This window comes from Larus michahellis, chromosome 30 (assembly GCF_964199755.1).
Source record: "Larus michahellis chromosome 30, bLarMic1.1, whole genome shotgun sequence".
Taxonomy (NCBI): Eukaryota; Metazoa; Chordata; class Aves; order Charadriiformes; family Laridae; genus Larus; species Larus michahellis.
The window spans coordinates 831,977-845,727 of NC_133925.1; the positions used below are offsets into that span (position 1 = coordinate 831,977).

Here is a 13,751-nt window from a genome sequence, read left to right on the forward strand (position 1 = left end):
ATCCATCGCGGCCCCCCTGCAGTGTGTGGTGTGTGGGGGGGGGGGGGGGGGACACCAGCCCTAGAGGGTTTGGCCCCACCCCATGGGACCCCCAAAATGGTGTGTGACCCCCCCCCCCACCACCCCCCCCAGGGCCTGGCCCCCCCCCGGACACCCCCGAAAAGCCTCTTCTCCCCCCCCCAAACACCCCAAAACCCGCCGTCTCACCCCAAAACCTGTCCCTCCCCCCCCCCAGACACCCCTAAAAGCCTCTTCGCCCTTCAAAACCCCCCCTTTCACCCCAAAACCTGCCCCCAAAGCCTGTTCCCCCCCCCAGGGCCCCCCCCAAGGCCTCTTCTCCCCTCAAAACCCCCCCAAAAACCCCCAAACCTGCCCCCCCAAGGCCTCTTCTCCCTCAAAACCCCCCAAAACCCCCAAACCTGCCCCCCCAAGGCCTCTTCTCCCTCAAAACCCCCCCAAAACCCCCAAACCTGCCCCCCCAAGGCCTCTTCTCCCCTCAAAACCCCCCCAAAAACCCCCCAAACCTGCCCCCCCCAAGGCCTGTTCCCCCCTCACGACCCCCCCCCAGCCTGTCCCTCACCTCGCGACCCCATTTTACCCCCAGAGCTGCCCCCTAAAACACACTTCTTCACCCCAAAACCCCTTCCCCCTCCACCCCACAGGCCCCCACAGCCTGTCCCCGCCTCAGGACCCCCCCTGAAACCCTATTTTCCCCTCGCAATCTCCCCAAAACTCATCTTCTCGCCCCAAAACCTGTCTTCCCTCTTCCACACAGCCTGTCCCCCCCTCAGAACCCGCCTCGAACCCCATTTTCCTCACGACCCCCCCCCCAAAACCCCTCTTCTCCCCCCAAAACCCCGTCCCCCCCGCCCCAGACCCCCTTTTCCCCTCATAAACCCCCTCAGAACCCCCCTCAAACCCCCTTTTCTCCTCACGATCCTCCCCAAAAACCATCTTCTCGCACCAAAACCCGTCCCCCCCGGCCCAGACCCCTTTTCCCCTCATAAAGCCCCTCAGAACCCCCGTCAAACCCCCTTTTCCCCTCCCGATCCTCCCCAAAAACCCCTCTTCTCGCCCCAAAACCCATCCCCCCCGCCCCAGACCCCCTTTTCCCCTCATAAACCCCCTCAGAACCCCCGTCAAACCCTATTTTCCCTCACGATCCTCCCCAAAAACCCCTCTTCTCGCCCCAAAACCCGTTCCCCCTCTACCCCACGGGCCCTCACAGCCTGTTTCCCCCTCAGAAAACCCGTCAAATCCCCTTTTCCCCTCACGAGCCTCCCCAAAAACCCCTCTTCTCGCCCCAAAACCCGTCCCCCCCCCTCCACGAACCCGCCGCTCCCCGCTCACGATCGTTTCCCGCCGCTCCGGCCGCCGTTCCGGCGCGCGCGCCCCCGCCGGGCCCCGCCCCCTCCGCCCCTCCCGCCGACCAATGGGAGCGCGGCGGCGGGAACCCGCTCCTCCAATAGGCGGCGGCGGGGGGCGGGCACAGAGAAAGGGGCTGGGAAGCCCCGCGCATGCGCCGTGCCGCCTCCCCCCCCCCCCCCCCCCCCCCCCGTTCACTCTGGACCCTACTGACGGCGGCGCTTTAAAAAATGACCACTCGCAGCCGGAATTTTGCCCCAAACCCGCCGTTTTTTTCACTCTTTTTCCTCCTCCTCCTCCTCCTCCTCCCCCCCCTCCTCGTAGCGCTCCTGCAGGTCGGCCACGTTGTCCATCGAGACCCGGCGCCAGCCCTCGGGCCCCACGTGGTAGACGGTGACCCGGCCCCCCGAGTAGGCGTCGCGACGGGCCGCCTGGTAGATGGCTCGGCGGGCCAACGCGCAGGCGGCCCGCGGGCTCAGCTCCGCCCGGTAGCCACGGTCCAGCACCCCGTAGGCGTAGCTGGAACCCGAGCCCACCGCGAAGGCCCGGCCCGGCACCCTCGTCCCCTCGCTGTCCACGTAGTACAGGCCTGCGGGGGGCAAGGCGAGGGTGAGGGTGGTGGCCACCGGGGCCACCTGGCCACCAGGGGCGCGGCTGGGCCGGCCCGGTAGCCAGCGGGATCGTCAAACCAAGAAGTGACACCCACCCCTGGCCAGCAGCCCCCCGGGGGCTAATGACACCCACCAGTGGCCACCAACACCCTGGGGGCTAGTGACCCCCCCGCCCCATGGCCAATGACACCCTGGGGACTACTGACACCCACCAGTGGCCACCAACACCACAAGTCCCCACGGCCACCAACCCCAGACCCCCAACTTCCCCCTGTGGCCACCAACCCCTCAGGCCCCCGTGGCCACCAAGCCCTGAAGACTCAAGACCTCCCACCATGGCCACCAACCCCTTCAGGACCTCCCCCCGTGGCCACCAAGCTCTCAGGACCCAACAACTTGCCCTGTGGCCACCAACCCCTGAAACCCGAACACCTCCTGCTGTGGCCACCAACCCCTCAGGCCCCCGTGGCCACCAACCCTTTAGGACCTCCCCCCGTGGCCACCAACCCTTTAGGACCTTGCCCCATGGCCACCAAGCTCTCAGCCCCCTGTGGCCACCAACCCTTTAGGACCTCGCCCCGTGGCCACCAGCCCCTCAGGCCCCCATGGCCACCAACCCAAGACCCAAGACTCCCCCCGTGGCCACCAACCCTTAGGACCTCTCCCCGTGGCCACCAACCCTTTAGGACCTCCCCCTGTGGCCACCGACCCAAGACTCCCCCTGTGGCTACCAAGCTCTCAGACCCCCATGGCCACCGACCCTTTAGGACCCCCCCCTGTGCCCACCAAGCCCTCAGGGCCCTGTGGCCACCAACCCAAGACCCAAGACTCCCCCCGTGGCCACCAACCCTTTAGGACCTCCCCCTGTGGCCACCAAGCCCTCAGGCCCCCATGGCCACCAACCCCTGAAGACCCAAGCCCTCAGGCCCCCATGGCCACCAACCCTTTAGAACCTCCCCCCGTGGCCACCAAGCCCTCTGGCCCCCGTGGCCACCAACCCAAGACTCCCCCTGTGGCCACCAAGCCCTCAGACCCCCATGGCCACCAACCCAAGACCCAAGACTCCCCCTGTGGCCACCAACCCTTTAGAACCTCCCCCCGTGGCCACCAGCCCCTCAGGCCCCTGTGGCCACCAACCCAAGACCCAAGACTCCCCCCATAGCCACCAACCCTTTAGGACCTCCCCCCGTGGCCACCAGCCCCTCAGGCCCCGTGGCCACCAACCCAAGACCCAAGACTCCTCCTGTGGCCACCACCCCCCGAAGACCCAAGCCCTCAGGCTCCCGTGGCCACCAACCCTTTAGGACCTCCCCCCGTGGCCACCAAGCCCTCAGACCCCCATGGTCTCCAACCCAAGACCCAAGACTCCCCCCGTGGCCACCAACCCTTTAGGACCTCCCCCCTGTGGACACGAAGCCCTCAGCCCCCTGTGGCCACCAACCCTTTAGGACCTCCCCCCGTGGCCACCAAGCCCTCAGACCCCCGTGGCCACCAACCCAAGACCCAAGACTCCCCCCATGGCCACCAACCCTTTAGGACCTCCCCCCCGTGGCCACCAACCCAAGACCCCCAACTCCCCCTGTGGCCACCAACCCCCGAAGACCCAGGCCCTCAAACCCCCATGGCCACCAACCCAAAGACTCCCCCTGTGGCCACCATGCCCTCAGGCCCCCATGGCCACCAACCCAAGACTCCCCCCGTGGCTACCAAGCCCTCGGGGCCCCTCACCTGGCCCCCTCTTGTCCCAGCCGCAGATCATGGTGCCCATGCTCAGCCCCATGCCTTTGTACTGGTAGACCATGTTGGCCAGCAGCTTGGAGGCGGCGGCTACCGAGATGGGCTCCTTGTTGCGCAGCTGGTAGACGCGGCACTGGCGGGCCAGTAGCCGCTCCCAGAAGCTGCAGTCGGCGGCGCCCCCCGCCATGGTGCCCAGCAGGTAGGGGTTGATCTCGATCACCTTCTGCACCGTCTGCGAGGCGATGTAGGAGCCCGCCGTGGCCCGCGAGTCCACGGCCACCGCCACCCCGTGGGCAAACTGCGGGGGAGGGGGGGGGGGAGAGACGGGGGTCAGGGACGGGACGGGGGAGGGGGGGAGACACAAGGGGCTGGGGACCCACCACGGGGCACCTACGTGGCCATGGGGACCCACCACGGGGCCACTAGTGGCCACGGGGACCCACCACGGGGTCACTAGTGGCCATGGGGTCACTACGTGGCCATGGGGATCCACCACGGGGCACCTACGTGGCCATGGGGATCCACCACGGGGCCACTAGTGGCCACGGGGACCCACCACGGGGCCACTAGTGGCCACGGGGTCACTACGTGGCCATGGGGATCCACCACGGGGCACCTACGTGGCCACGGGGACCCACCACGGGGCACCTACGTGGCCATGAGGACCCACCACGGGGTCACTAGTGGCCACGGGGTCGCTACGTGGCCATGGGGATCCACCACGGGGCACCTACGTGGCCACGGGGACCCACCACGGGGCACCTATGTGGCCATGGGGATCCACCACGGGGCCACTAGTGGCCACGGGGTCACTACGTGGCCACGGGGATCCACCACGGGGCACCTACGTGGCCACGGGGACTCGCCACGGGGCACCTACGTGGCCATGGGGACCAACGATGGGGTCACTACGTGGCCATGGGGGGTCTCTATGTGGCCATGGGGGGTCTCTATGTGGCCACGGGGACCCACCACGGGATCACTAGTGGCCATGGGGGGTCTCTACATGGCCACGGGGACCCACCATGGGGTCACTAGTGGCCATGGGGGGTCTCTACATGGCCACGGGGACCCACCATGGGATCACTAGTGGCCATGGGGGTCTCTACGTGGCCATGGGTACCCGCCACGGGGCACCTACGTGGCCACGGGGACCCACCATGGGGTCACTAGTGGCCATGGGGACCCACCACGGGGCACCTACGTGGCCATGGGGTCACTACGTGGCCATGAGGTCCCACCACAGGGCACGTACGTGGCCATGGGGACCTACCACGGGGCCACAGGGTTTCTACGTAGCCATGGGGTCACTACGTGGCCACGGGGACCCACCATGGGGTCACTAGTGGCCATGGGGGGTCTCTACGTGGCCATGGGGACCCACCATGGGGCACCTACGTGGCCATGGGGACCAACCACGGGGCCACAGGGTTTCTATGTGGCCATGGGGACCCACCACAGGGTCACTACGTGGCCATGGGGGGTCTCTACGTGGCCATGGGGACCCACCATGGGGTCACTAGTGGCCATGGGGGTCTCTACGTGGCCACGGGGACCCACTATGGGGTCACTAGTGGCCACGGGGGGTCTCTACGTGGCCATGGGGACCCACCACAGGGCACCTACATGGCATGGGGACCCACCACGGGGTCACTACGTGGCCACGGGGTCTCTACGTGGCCATGGGGACCCACCATGGGGTCACTAGTGGCCGTTGGGTCCCACCACAGGGCTTCTCCGTGGCCATGGGGTCCCACCACAGGGTCACTAGTGGCCATGGGGACCCACCATGGGGCCACAGGGCTTCTCCGTGGCCACGGGGACCCACCACAGGGCTTCTCCGTGGCCACGAAATCCTACCTTGGGGCTTCTCCGTGGCCACGGACTCTCTATGGGGCCATGGGATCCCACCACGGGGCTTCCGCGTGGCCGTGGGGTCCCCACCTTGGGGTCTCTATGGGGCCGTGGGGTCTCTACGGGGCCATGGGGCACCTATAGGGCAGCTCAGCCCCACGGGGGGCCTGGGGGGTCCCTATAAACCCCCCCCAGCAGCTTCCATAGGGGGTTTGGGGTCCCCAGAGACCAGTCCCAGCCCCACGGGAGGCTCCCCAGGGGCTCCGGGGTCCCTCTATAAGGCTCTGGGGTCCCCATAGAGCAGTGTCAGCCCCACGGGAGGCTCCCCCAGGGGCTCCGGGGTCCCTCTATAGGGCTCCGGGGTCCCCACAGACCAGTCCCAGCCCCACGGGAGGCTCCCCAGGGGCTCTGTGGGTCCCACCAGGGGGCTCCGGGCCCTCCCCCTTCTCCCCCGCCCCACCTTAAAGGCCAGCGTGGTGGTTCCGTGCAGCAGGTGGAGGCCGGGCCCGGGCAGGGCGGTGTCCGCGCCCCACGGCGGGGCTGCGAAGCCCTCGGGGGGGCCGGGGCGGAGGCGGGGGGCGGCGAGGAGAGGGAAGGCGGCGGCGGAGGAAGCGGCGGGGGGCTCGGAAGCCCGGAGGACGCTGGCCAGCGCCATGTCGGAGCGCCGGCTGCGCCGCAAAATGGCGGCGGCGGAAGCGGAAGTGGGGGGGAAGAGACGAACCGCGCACGCGTCCTGCGCGCGTTGCCAGGCAACGGCGGCGCCATGTCGGGCGAGGGCATGACGCAGCGGTAGTCGGCGGCGCGCTGACGTCAGCCGCGGGGGGGCGGGCGCGGGAAATGGGGCGGGGTCTCGGCGGGGAAGATGGCGGCGGGCAGCGGCGGCGTGGCCCAGGGCAACGGCGCTGCGGGGGCGGGGGCGGGGTTAGGGGGGAGAGGGGCGGGGCCTGGGGTCGGAGGTGAATGGGAAGGTGGGGGCGGGGCTTGGGGCAGGGAGAACCCGAGGGTACGGCTGGCGAGGGGGGCGTGGCTTGGCGTGGGGGCGTGGCTTGGGAATAAAGGGGCGGGGCTAACCAAAAGGAGGCAGGGGTTGGGATGGGGGAAGACGCGGGTGGGGGGGGAAGGGGGCGTGGCTTGGGGGATGGAAGAAAGAGGCGGGGCTTAGCGCCAAGGGGGCGGGGCTTCGGGGATCTGGGCGGGGCTAACCAAAAAGGGGGCGGGGTTTGGGGGCAGAGGCCGACGCCGGTGCGGGGAAGGGGGCGTGGCGTGGTGCTGCCAATGGGCGGGGCTTGTGAGGAAGGGGCGTGGCCTCTGCGGTGGGGGCGGGGCTTGCGGATTGGGGGCAAACGCCGGGGTTTTGGGGGTGGCTCACCCGCGCCGGAGGCCGGGGGGGTCAGGAAGCCCCTGTAGGCTCTGCCCACCTGCAAGGCATGCTGGGTAACGCCCCGCCCAGCCTCCCTCGAGGGCGGGGCAGGCCCCGCCCAACATGGCGGCCGGGGGGGGGGCGGGGAGGGGGCGTGGCCTCACCTGCCAGGCCGGGGGGGTGCGGCGGGAGTGGGGGGGGGGCTCCGAGCGGCTGCGGGAGCATTTCGGGGTGAAACCTCGCCCTTTCGGGGCGGGTTAATTAACCCCCCCGCTAACGAACGCCTGCCCCCTTACCTCACCACCTGCCCGCTCAGCTGCCGGCGGGGCTGGGGGGTGACTGGAAGGGAAGGAGCCATTTTAGGGGGGGGCTAAAGGCGGGGGGGAGACACCCCTAAATATTTTGGGGGGGTCCTACCTGTCTGTGCCGGGGAGGTGACACCGACGGGGCGGGGGGTGCTGCTCCTGCGCGGGGCAAGAGCGGGGTGATGCCGATGGTCCCCCGAAACGCCACGGCAAAGGGGGGAGCGGGGGGGGTGCGTCTCACCTGCTGCCCCCGCGCCAGCCTGGGGAGAGCTGTGGGGGGAGAGAAAGAGGGGGCTCAGCACGGGGAGGGGCTGGGGGGGGGGGTGGAAGGGGGAGGTGGGGGAATGGGGGGGTCACCTGAGCGCGGCGCAGCTCCCCGTTCTCCCGGCGCAGCGCCTCCAGCTCCCTGAAGGCGGGGGCGGCGGGGGTAGATGGGGGACGGACACCCCCAAGATTGTGGCTAAGGTCGGGGGGGGGGGGGGTGGGGGGGGGGGCCAGACCCTCCCAAGATGGCGGCCACAGAGGCCTCCTCCTGCCCAGATGGCGGCCCCTCCCAAGATGGCGGCCATAGAGTACCCCCCCCCCCCCCCAAGATGGCTGCCATGGGAGTAGACCCCCCCAAGATGGCGGCCATAGAAGACACCCCCCCCCCCCCCCCCCCAAGATGGCAGCCGTAGCGGAACCCACCCAAGATGGCGACCATGGGAGCAGACCCTCTCAAGATGGCGGCCACAGAGGACCCTCCCTCCCAAGATGGCGGCCATAGAGCACCCTCCCTCCCAAGATGGCGGCCATAGAGGAACCCACCCAAGATGGCGGCCATAGAGGACCCTTCCTCCCAAGATGGCGGCCATAGAGGACACCCCCAAGATGGCGGCCCTAGAGGAACCCACCCAAGATGGCGGCCATGGGAGTAGAGCCCCCAAGATGGCGGCCATAGAAGACCCCCCCCCCAAGATGGCGGCCGTAGCGGAACCCACCCAAGATGGCGACCATGGGAGCAGACCCTCTCAAGATGGCGGCCACAGAGGACCCTCCCTCCCAAGATGGCGGCCATAGAGCACCCTCCCTCCCAAGATGGCGGCCATAGAGGACCCTCCCTCCCAAGATGGCGGCCATAGAGGACACCCCCAAGATGGCGGCCATAGAGGAACCCACCCAAGATGGCGGCCACGGGAGTAGACCCTCCCAAGATGGCGGCCATAGAAAACACCCCCCCAAGATGGCGGCCCTAGAGGAACCCACCCAAGATGGCGGCTATGGGAGTAGACCCTCCCAAGATGGCGGCCATAGAGGAACCCTCCCAAGATGGCGGCCATGGGAGTAGACCCTCCCAAGATGGCGGCCGTAGAGGACCCTCCCTCCCAAGATGGCGGCCCTAGAGGCCCCCTCCCCTCACCGGTGCCGTGCCTCCAGCAGGCGGCGGGTCTCCTCCAGCGCCGCCCGGGCGCTGCGGGCGGCCTCTCTGTGCCGGGCCAGCAGCAGCTCGGCCTGCGCCCGCTGGAAGCGCCAGGCCTGGAGCGGGGGACAAGGAGAGCGGGGAGCCGTGGGGACTGGGCGCCCTCCTGCCTCTCCCTCCCTCTCCCGTCCTCCCCCTCACCTGGGAGAGCTGCGCCAGGCGCCGCAGCGCGATGTCGGCCGGGCTCTTGAAGAAGAGCTTCTCCTGCGGGCGCATCTGCCGGGAGGGAAGGGGATGGGGAGGGGAGAAAGGGGGGTTCGACGCGGCGGGGGTGAGGGGGAAGGGCTCAAAATGGCGGCGGGGCTGAGGGAGAAGAAGGGTTTAACGTGGCGGGGATGTGGAGAAGGGCTCAAAATGGCAGCGGGGCTGAGGGAGAAGGGCTCAGAATGGTGACAAGGTCAAAGGAAAAAGGCGTAATATGGCGGGGCTGAGGGAAAAGGGCTCAGAATGGCGGCGGGGATGAGGGAGAAGGGTTTAATAGGGCAGGGATGAAGGAGAAGGGCCCAAAATGGCAGCGGGGATGAGGGAGGAGGGCTCAAAATGGCGACACGGATGAAGGAGAAGGGTTTAACATGGCGGGGATGAGGAGAAGGGCTCAAAATGGCAGCAGGGCTGAGGGAAAAGGGCTCAGAATGGCGACACGGATGAAGGAGAAGGGCTCAAAATGGTAGCGGGGATGAGGGAGAAGGGCTCAAAATGGCAGCGGGGATGAGGGAGAAGGGCTCAAAATGGCGGCGGGGATGAGGGAGAAGGGTTTAATATGGTAGGGTTGAAGGAGAAGGGCTCCAAATGGCGGCGGGGATGAGGGAAAAAAGCTCAAAATGGCAGCAGGGATGAGGGAAAAAAGCTCAAAATGGCGACAGGGATAAGGGAGAAGGGTTTAACATGGCAGGGATGAGGAGAAGGGCTCGAAATGGCAGCGGGGCTGAGGGAGAAGGGCTCAGAATGGCGGCGGGGATGAGGGAGAAGGGTTTAATAGGGCAGGGATGAAGGAGAAGGGCCCAAAAGGGCGGCAAGGCTGAGGGAGGAGGGCTCAAAATTGCGACAAGGATGAAGGAGAAGGGTTTAACATGGCGGGGATGAGGAGAAGGAATCAAAATGGCAGCGGGGATGAGGGAGAAGGGCTCAAAATGGCGGCGGGGATGAAGGAAAAGGGCTCAAAATGGCGGCGGGGATGAGGGAGAAGGGCTCAAAATGGCAGTGGGGATGAGGAAAAAGGGCTCAAAATGGCGGCAGGGATGAGGGAGAAGGGTTTAATAGGGCAGGGTTGAAGGAGAAGGGCTCAAAATGGCAGTGGGGATGAGGGAAAAGGGCTCAGAATGGCGACAAGTATGAAGGAGAAGGGCTCAAAATGGTAGCGGGGATGAAGGAGAAGGGCTCAAAATGGCAGCGGGGCTGAGGGAGAAGGGCTCAAAATGGCGGCGGGGATGAAGAAAAAGGGCTCAAAATGGTGGAGTTGAGGAGAAGGGCTCAAAATGGTAGCGGGGATGAGGGAAAAGGGCTCAAAATGGCAGCGGGGCTGAGGGAAAAGGGCTCAAAATGGCAGCGGGGCTGAGGGAGAAGGGTTTAATAGGGCAGGGATGAAGGAGAAGGGCTCAAAATGGCGGCGGGAATGAGGGAAAAGGGCTCAGAATGGTAGCGGGGATGAGGGAAAAGGGCTCAAAATGGCGACAGGGATGAAGAAGAAGGGTTTAACATGGCGGGGATGAGGAAAAGGGCTCGAAATGGCAGCGGGGCTGAGGGAGAAGGGCTCAGAATGGTGGCAGGGATGAGGGAGAAGGGTTTAATAGGGCAGGGATGAAGGAGAAGGGCCCAAAACGGCAGCAAGGCTGAGGGAGGAGGGCTCAAAATGGCGACAAGGATGAAGGAGAAGGGTTTAACGTGGCGGGGATGAGGAGAAGGGCTCAAAATGGCAGCGGGGATGAGGGAAAAGGGCTCAGAATGGCGACACGGATGAAGGAGAAGGGCTCAAAATGGTAGCGGGGATGAGGGAGAAGGGCTCAAAATGGCGGCGGGGATGAGGGAAAAGGTCTCAAAATGGCGGCAGGGATGAGGGAGAAGGGTTTAATAGGGCAGGGTTGAAGGAGAAGGGCTCAAAATGGCAGTGGGGATGAGGGAAAAGGGCTCAGAATGGCGACAAGGATGAAGGAGAAGGGCTCAAAATGGTAGCGGGGATGAGGAGAAGGGCTCAAAATAGCAGCAGGGCTGAGGGAGAAGGGCTCAAAATGGCGGCGGGGATGAGGGAAAAGGTCTCAAAATGGCGGCAGGGATGAGGGAGAAGGGTTTAATAGGGCAGGGATGAAGGAGAAGGGCTCAAAATGGTGGTGGGGATGAGGGAAAAGGGCTCAAAATGGCGACAGGGATGAAGAAAAAGGGTTTAACATGGCGGGGATGAGGAGAAGGGCTCGAAATGGCGGCGGGGCTGAGGGAGAAGGGCTCAGAATGGCGGCAGGGATGAAGGAGAAGGGCCCAAAATGGCGGCGGGGCTGAGGGAGGAGGGCTCAAAATGGCGGCGGGGCTGAGGGAGAAGGGCCCAAAATGGCGGCGGGGCTGAGGGAGAAGAAGGTTGAACATGGCGGGGGAGAAGAAGGGCTGTCTCGCGGCGGGCACGCACCTTGTCGGAGATGGGGAGGTAGCGGCACTCGGCGGCGCAGACGGGGCAGGGACCTGCGGGGTAAGGAATAAAAAACCCACCCTCCAAATCGGTGGTTTTGAGAAAAAAATAAAAAAAAAAAGAGGGTGGTGCGAGGGGTGCGTGCGGAGCGAGGGGGTCCCGCTTTTCCACAGCTTTACGGATATAAGGTGGCGGGGTTCCCTCTTTCCCACAATTATACGGATTTAAGGTGAGGGGAGGTCCCTCTTTTCCACTGTTTTTATGGATACAAAGGGAGGGGGATCTGTTTTTTCCACAGTTTTATGGATTGAAGGTGAGGGGGAATCTCTATTTTCTGCTGGTTTATGGATACAAAGTGAGGGGGATCCCCGTTTTCCACAGCTTTATGCCTGTAAGGTGAGGAGGATCCCTCCTATCCACGATTTAATGAATTTAAAAGGAGGGGGACCCCTCTTTTCCACAGTTTTACGGATTTAGGGCGAGGGGGTTCCCTCTTTTCCACAGTTTTATGGCTATAAAGTAAGGGGCGTCCCTCTTTTCCACAGTTTTATGAATTTAAGTTGAGAGGGGTCCCCCTTTCCCACAGTTTTATGAATTTAAGTTGAGAGCGGTCCCCCTTTTCCACACCTTTATAGATTTAAGGCGAGGGGGGGTCCCCCTTTCGCACAGTTTTACGGATTTAAGGCGAGGGGGGTCCCCCTTTCGCACAGTTTTACGGATTTAAGGCGAGGGGGGATCCCCCTTTTGCACAGTTTTAGGGATTTAAGGCGAGGGGGGTCCCCCTTTCCCACAGTTTTACGGATTTAAGGCGAGGGGGGTCCCCCTTTCCCACAGTTTTAGGCGCGTCCCTACCTGCGCCCCCGCAGGCCGCGCAGAGGACGTGGCCGCAGCTGGTGACGGCGAAGCCGGCCCCCTCTTGGCGGAAGCAGCGGTTGCAGTGGAACCAGTCCATGCTGGGGCTGAAGGGAAGGGAAAGGCGGGGAGGGGAATCCCCCCCACACACGGAGCCCGTCCCCGGCCGCCCCTCTCCCCTTCGCGCCTGTGAGGAGACGGAGGGCTGGGGGCCGGGGGGCGGGGAGGAAACGACCGTTAAAAAGGGCGGGAAACCTGAGGGGAAACGACCGTTAAAAAGGGCGGGAAACCTGAGGGGAAGGAGGGACCTTGGGGGGGGGGGGGGGGGGGGGGGAAGGAAGGCGTGCGCCCTGAAAAGGGCGGGAAGAAGGAGTGGGCGGGGCCACCTGTGAATGACAGGGCAGGGAAGGAGGTGATTGGCTGAGGGGGCGGGGGAGTGGGCGTGGCCACCGCTGAAAGAGGGGCGGGGCTAACTCCAGAAGGGGCGTGGCCATGGCTGAAGGGGGCGTGGTCAGGGCCGAAAGGGGGCGGAGCCAGCCTTAAAGGGCCCCTTCTCCCCCCCCCCCCCCCCGGGGATGCCATTAACGAGCTCTCCGTCATTTAAATCTTTATTAGCAGCAGACAGGGGACATGGGGGGGGGGACAGCAGACTGGGGGGGGGGTCCCCAGCAGACTGGGGACCCCCCAGACCCCCCCAGTATCCCACAATGCCCCATGGCGGCCCCATGGCGGCCGGGACTGCGAGGGGTGTGTGTGTGGGGGGGGTGTGTGTTAAAGGACGCTGCGCCTTTAAGAGCAGGCCCCGCCCCCCCCCCGTGGGCGGGGGGGCGGAGCCAAGGGAGAAGCGGCGGCCCCGGGGGGCGTGGCCTCAGGACGGGGGGGCGTGGTTATGGAGGTGGGGGCGTGGCTACGGGTCCTAAACCGGGGGGCGTGCCCACGCCCCTGTGGGCGGGGCAATAGGCTTGCCGTACAGCGGTGGGCGGGGTTATGCGGTTCGGAGGGGGCGTGGCCACGACGTTGTGGGCGGGGCTACGGACGCCGGGGGGCATGGGGCTATCGGGCTGGGGGCGGGGCGGGGGGGTAGGGGCGGGGCCACGGGTGGGGCTCAGGGGGCGTGGCTACACACGGGTGGGCGGGGCCGGGGGCGGGGTGGGGTTTGGGGGTTCCCGGGAGCGTTTTTGGGGTTCCTGGGGGCGTTTTTGGGGTCCCCGGGGGCGTTTTGGGGGTTCCCGGGGGCGTTTTTGGGGACCCCGAGGGCGTTTTGGGGGTTCCCAGGTGGGTTTTTGGGGCCCCCGGGGGCGTTTTGGGGGTTCCCGGGGGCGTTTTTGGGGTGCCCGGGGGCGTTTTTGGGGCACTCAGGGCTAGTTTTGGGGTTCTCAGGGGCGGTTTTGGGGTTCCTGGGGGCGTTTTTGGGGCCCCCGGGGGCGTTTTGGGGGTTCCCGGGTGGGTTTTTGGGGCCCCCGGGGGCGTTTTGGGGGTTCCCGGGGGCGTTTTTGGGGCACTCAGGGCTAGTTTTGGGGTTCTCAGGGGCGGTTTTGGGGTTCCTGGGGGCGTTTTTGGGGCCCCCGGCGGCGTTTTGGGGGTTTCCGGGTGG

At 65.9% G+C, this 13,751-nt stretch overlaps 1 protein-coding gene across 1 annotated transcript; it reads right to left on the minus strand.

Annotated features, from left to right (window-relative positions):
- Positions 1-1,612: 1,612 nt before the first annotated feature.
- Positions 1,613-12,311, minus strand: PSMB5 (proteasome 20S subunit beta 5). Its single transcript, XM_074567919.1, has 12 exons — positions 12,158-12,311; positions 11,306-11,358; positions 8,833-8,907; positions 8,632-8,747; positions 7,590-7,638; positions 7,474-7,502; positions 7,345-7,391; positions 7,224-7,266; positions 6,937-7,140; positions 6,028-6,469; positions 3,705-4,011; positions 1,613-1,954 (listed from the first exon to the last, which is right to left on the minus strand). Exons 1-12 carry the CDS (start codon positions 12,255-12,257, stop codon positions 1,641-1,643), a joined length of 1,779 nt encoding a protein of 592 aa, XP_074424020.1. The 5' UTR covers positions 12,258-12,311; the 3' UTR covers positions 1,613-1,640.
- Between the last annotated feature and the right edge of the window lie 1,440 nt (positions 12,312-13,751).

Bases quoted from the DNA above. Each gene is read 5' to 3' on its own strand.
- PSMB5 (XM_074567919.1), bottom strand. From the start codon at position 12,257: ATGGACTGGTTCCACTGCAACCGCTGCTTCCGCCAAGAGGGGGCCGGC. The intron at 8,908-11,305 runs GTGCGTGCCCGC...CCCTCCCGGCAG, and splicing joins ACCTCCCCATCTCCGACAAG to ATGCGCCCGCAGGAGAAGCT. The intron at 7,267-7,344 runs GTAGGACCCCCC...CTTCCCTTCCAG, and splicing joins CACCTCCCCGGCACAGACAG to TCACCCCCCAGCCCCGCCGG.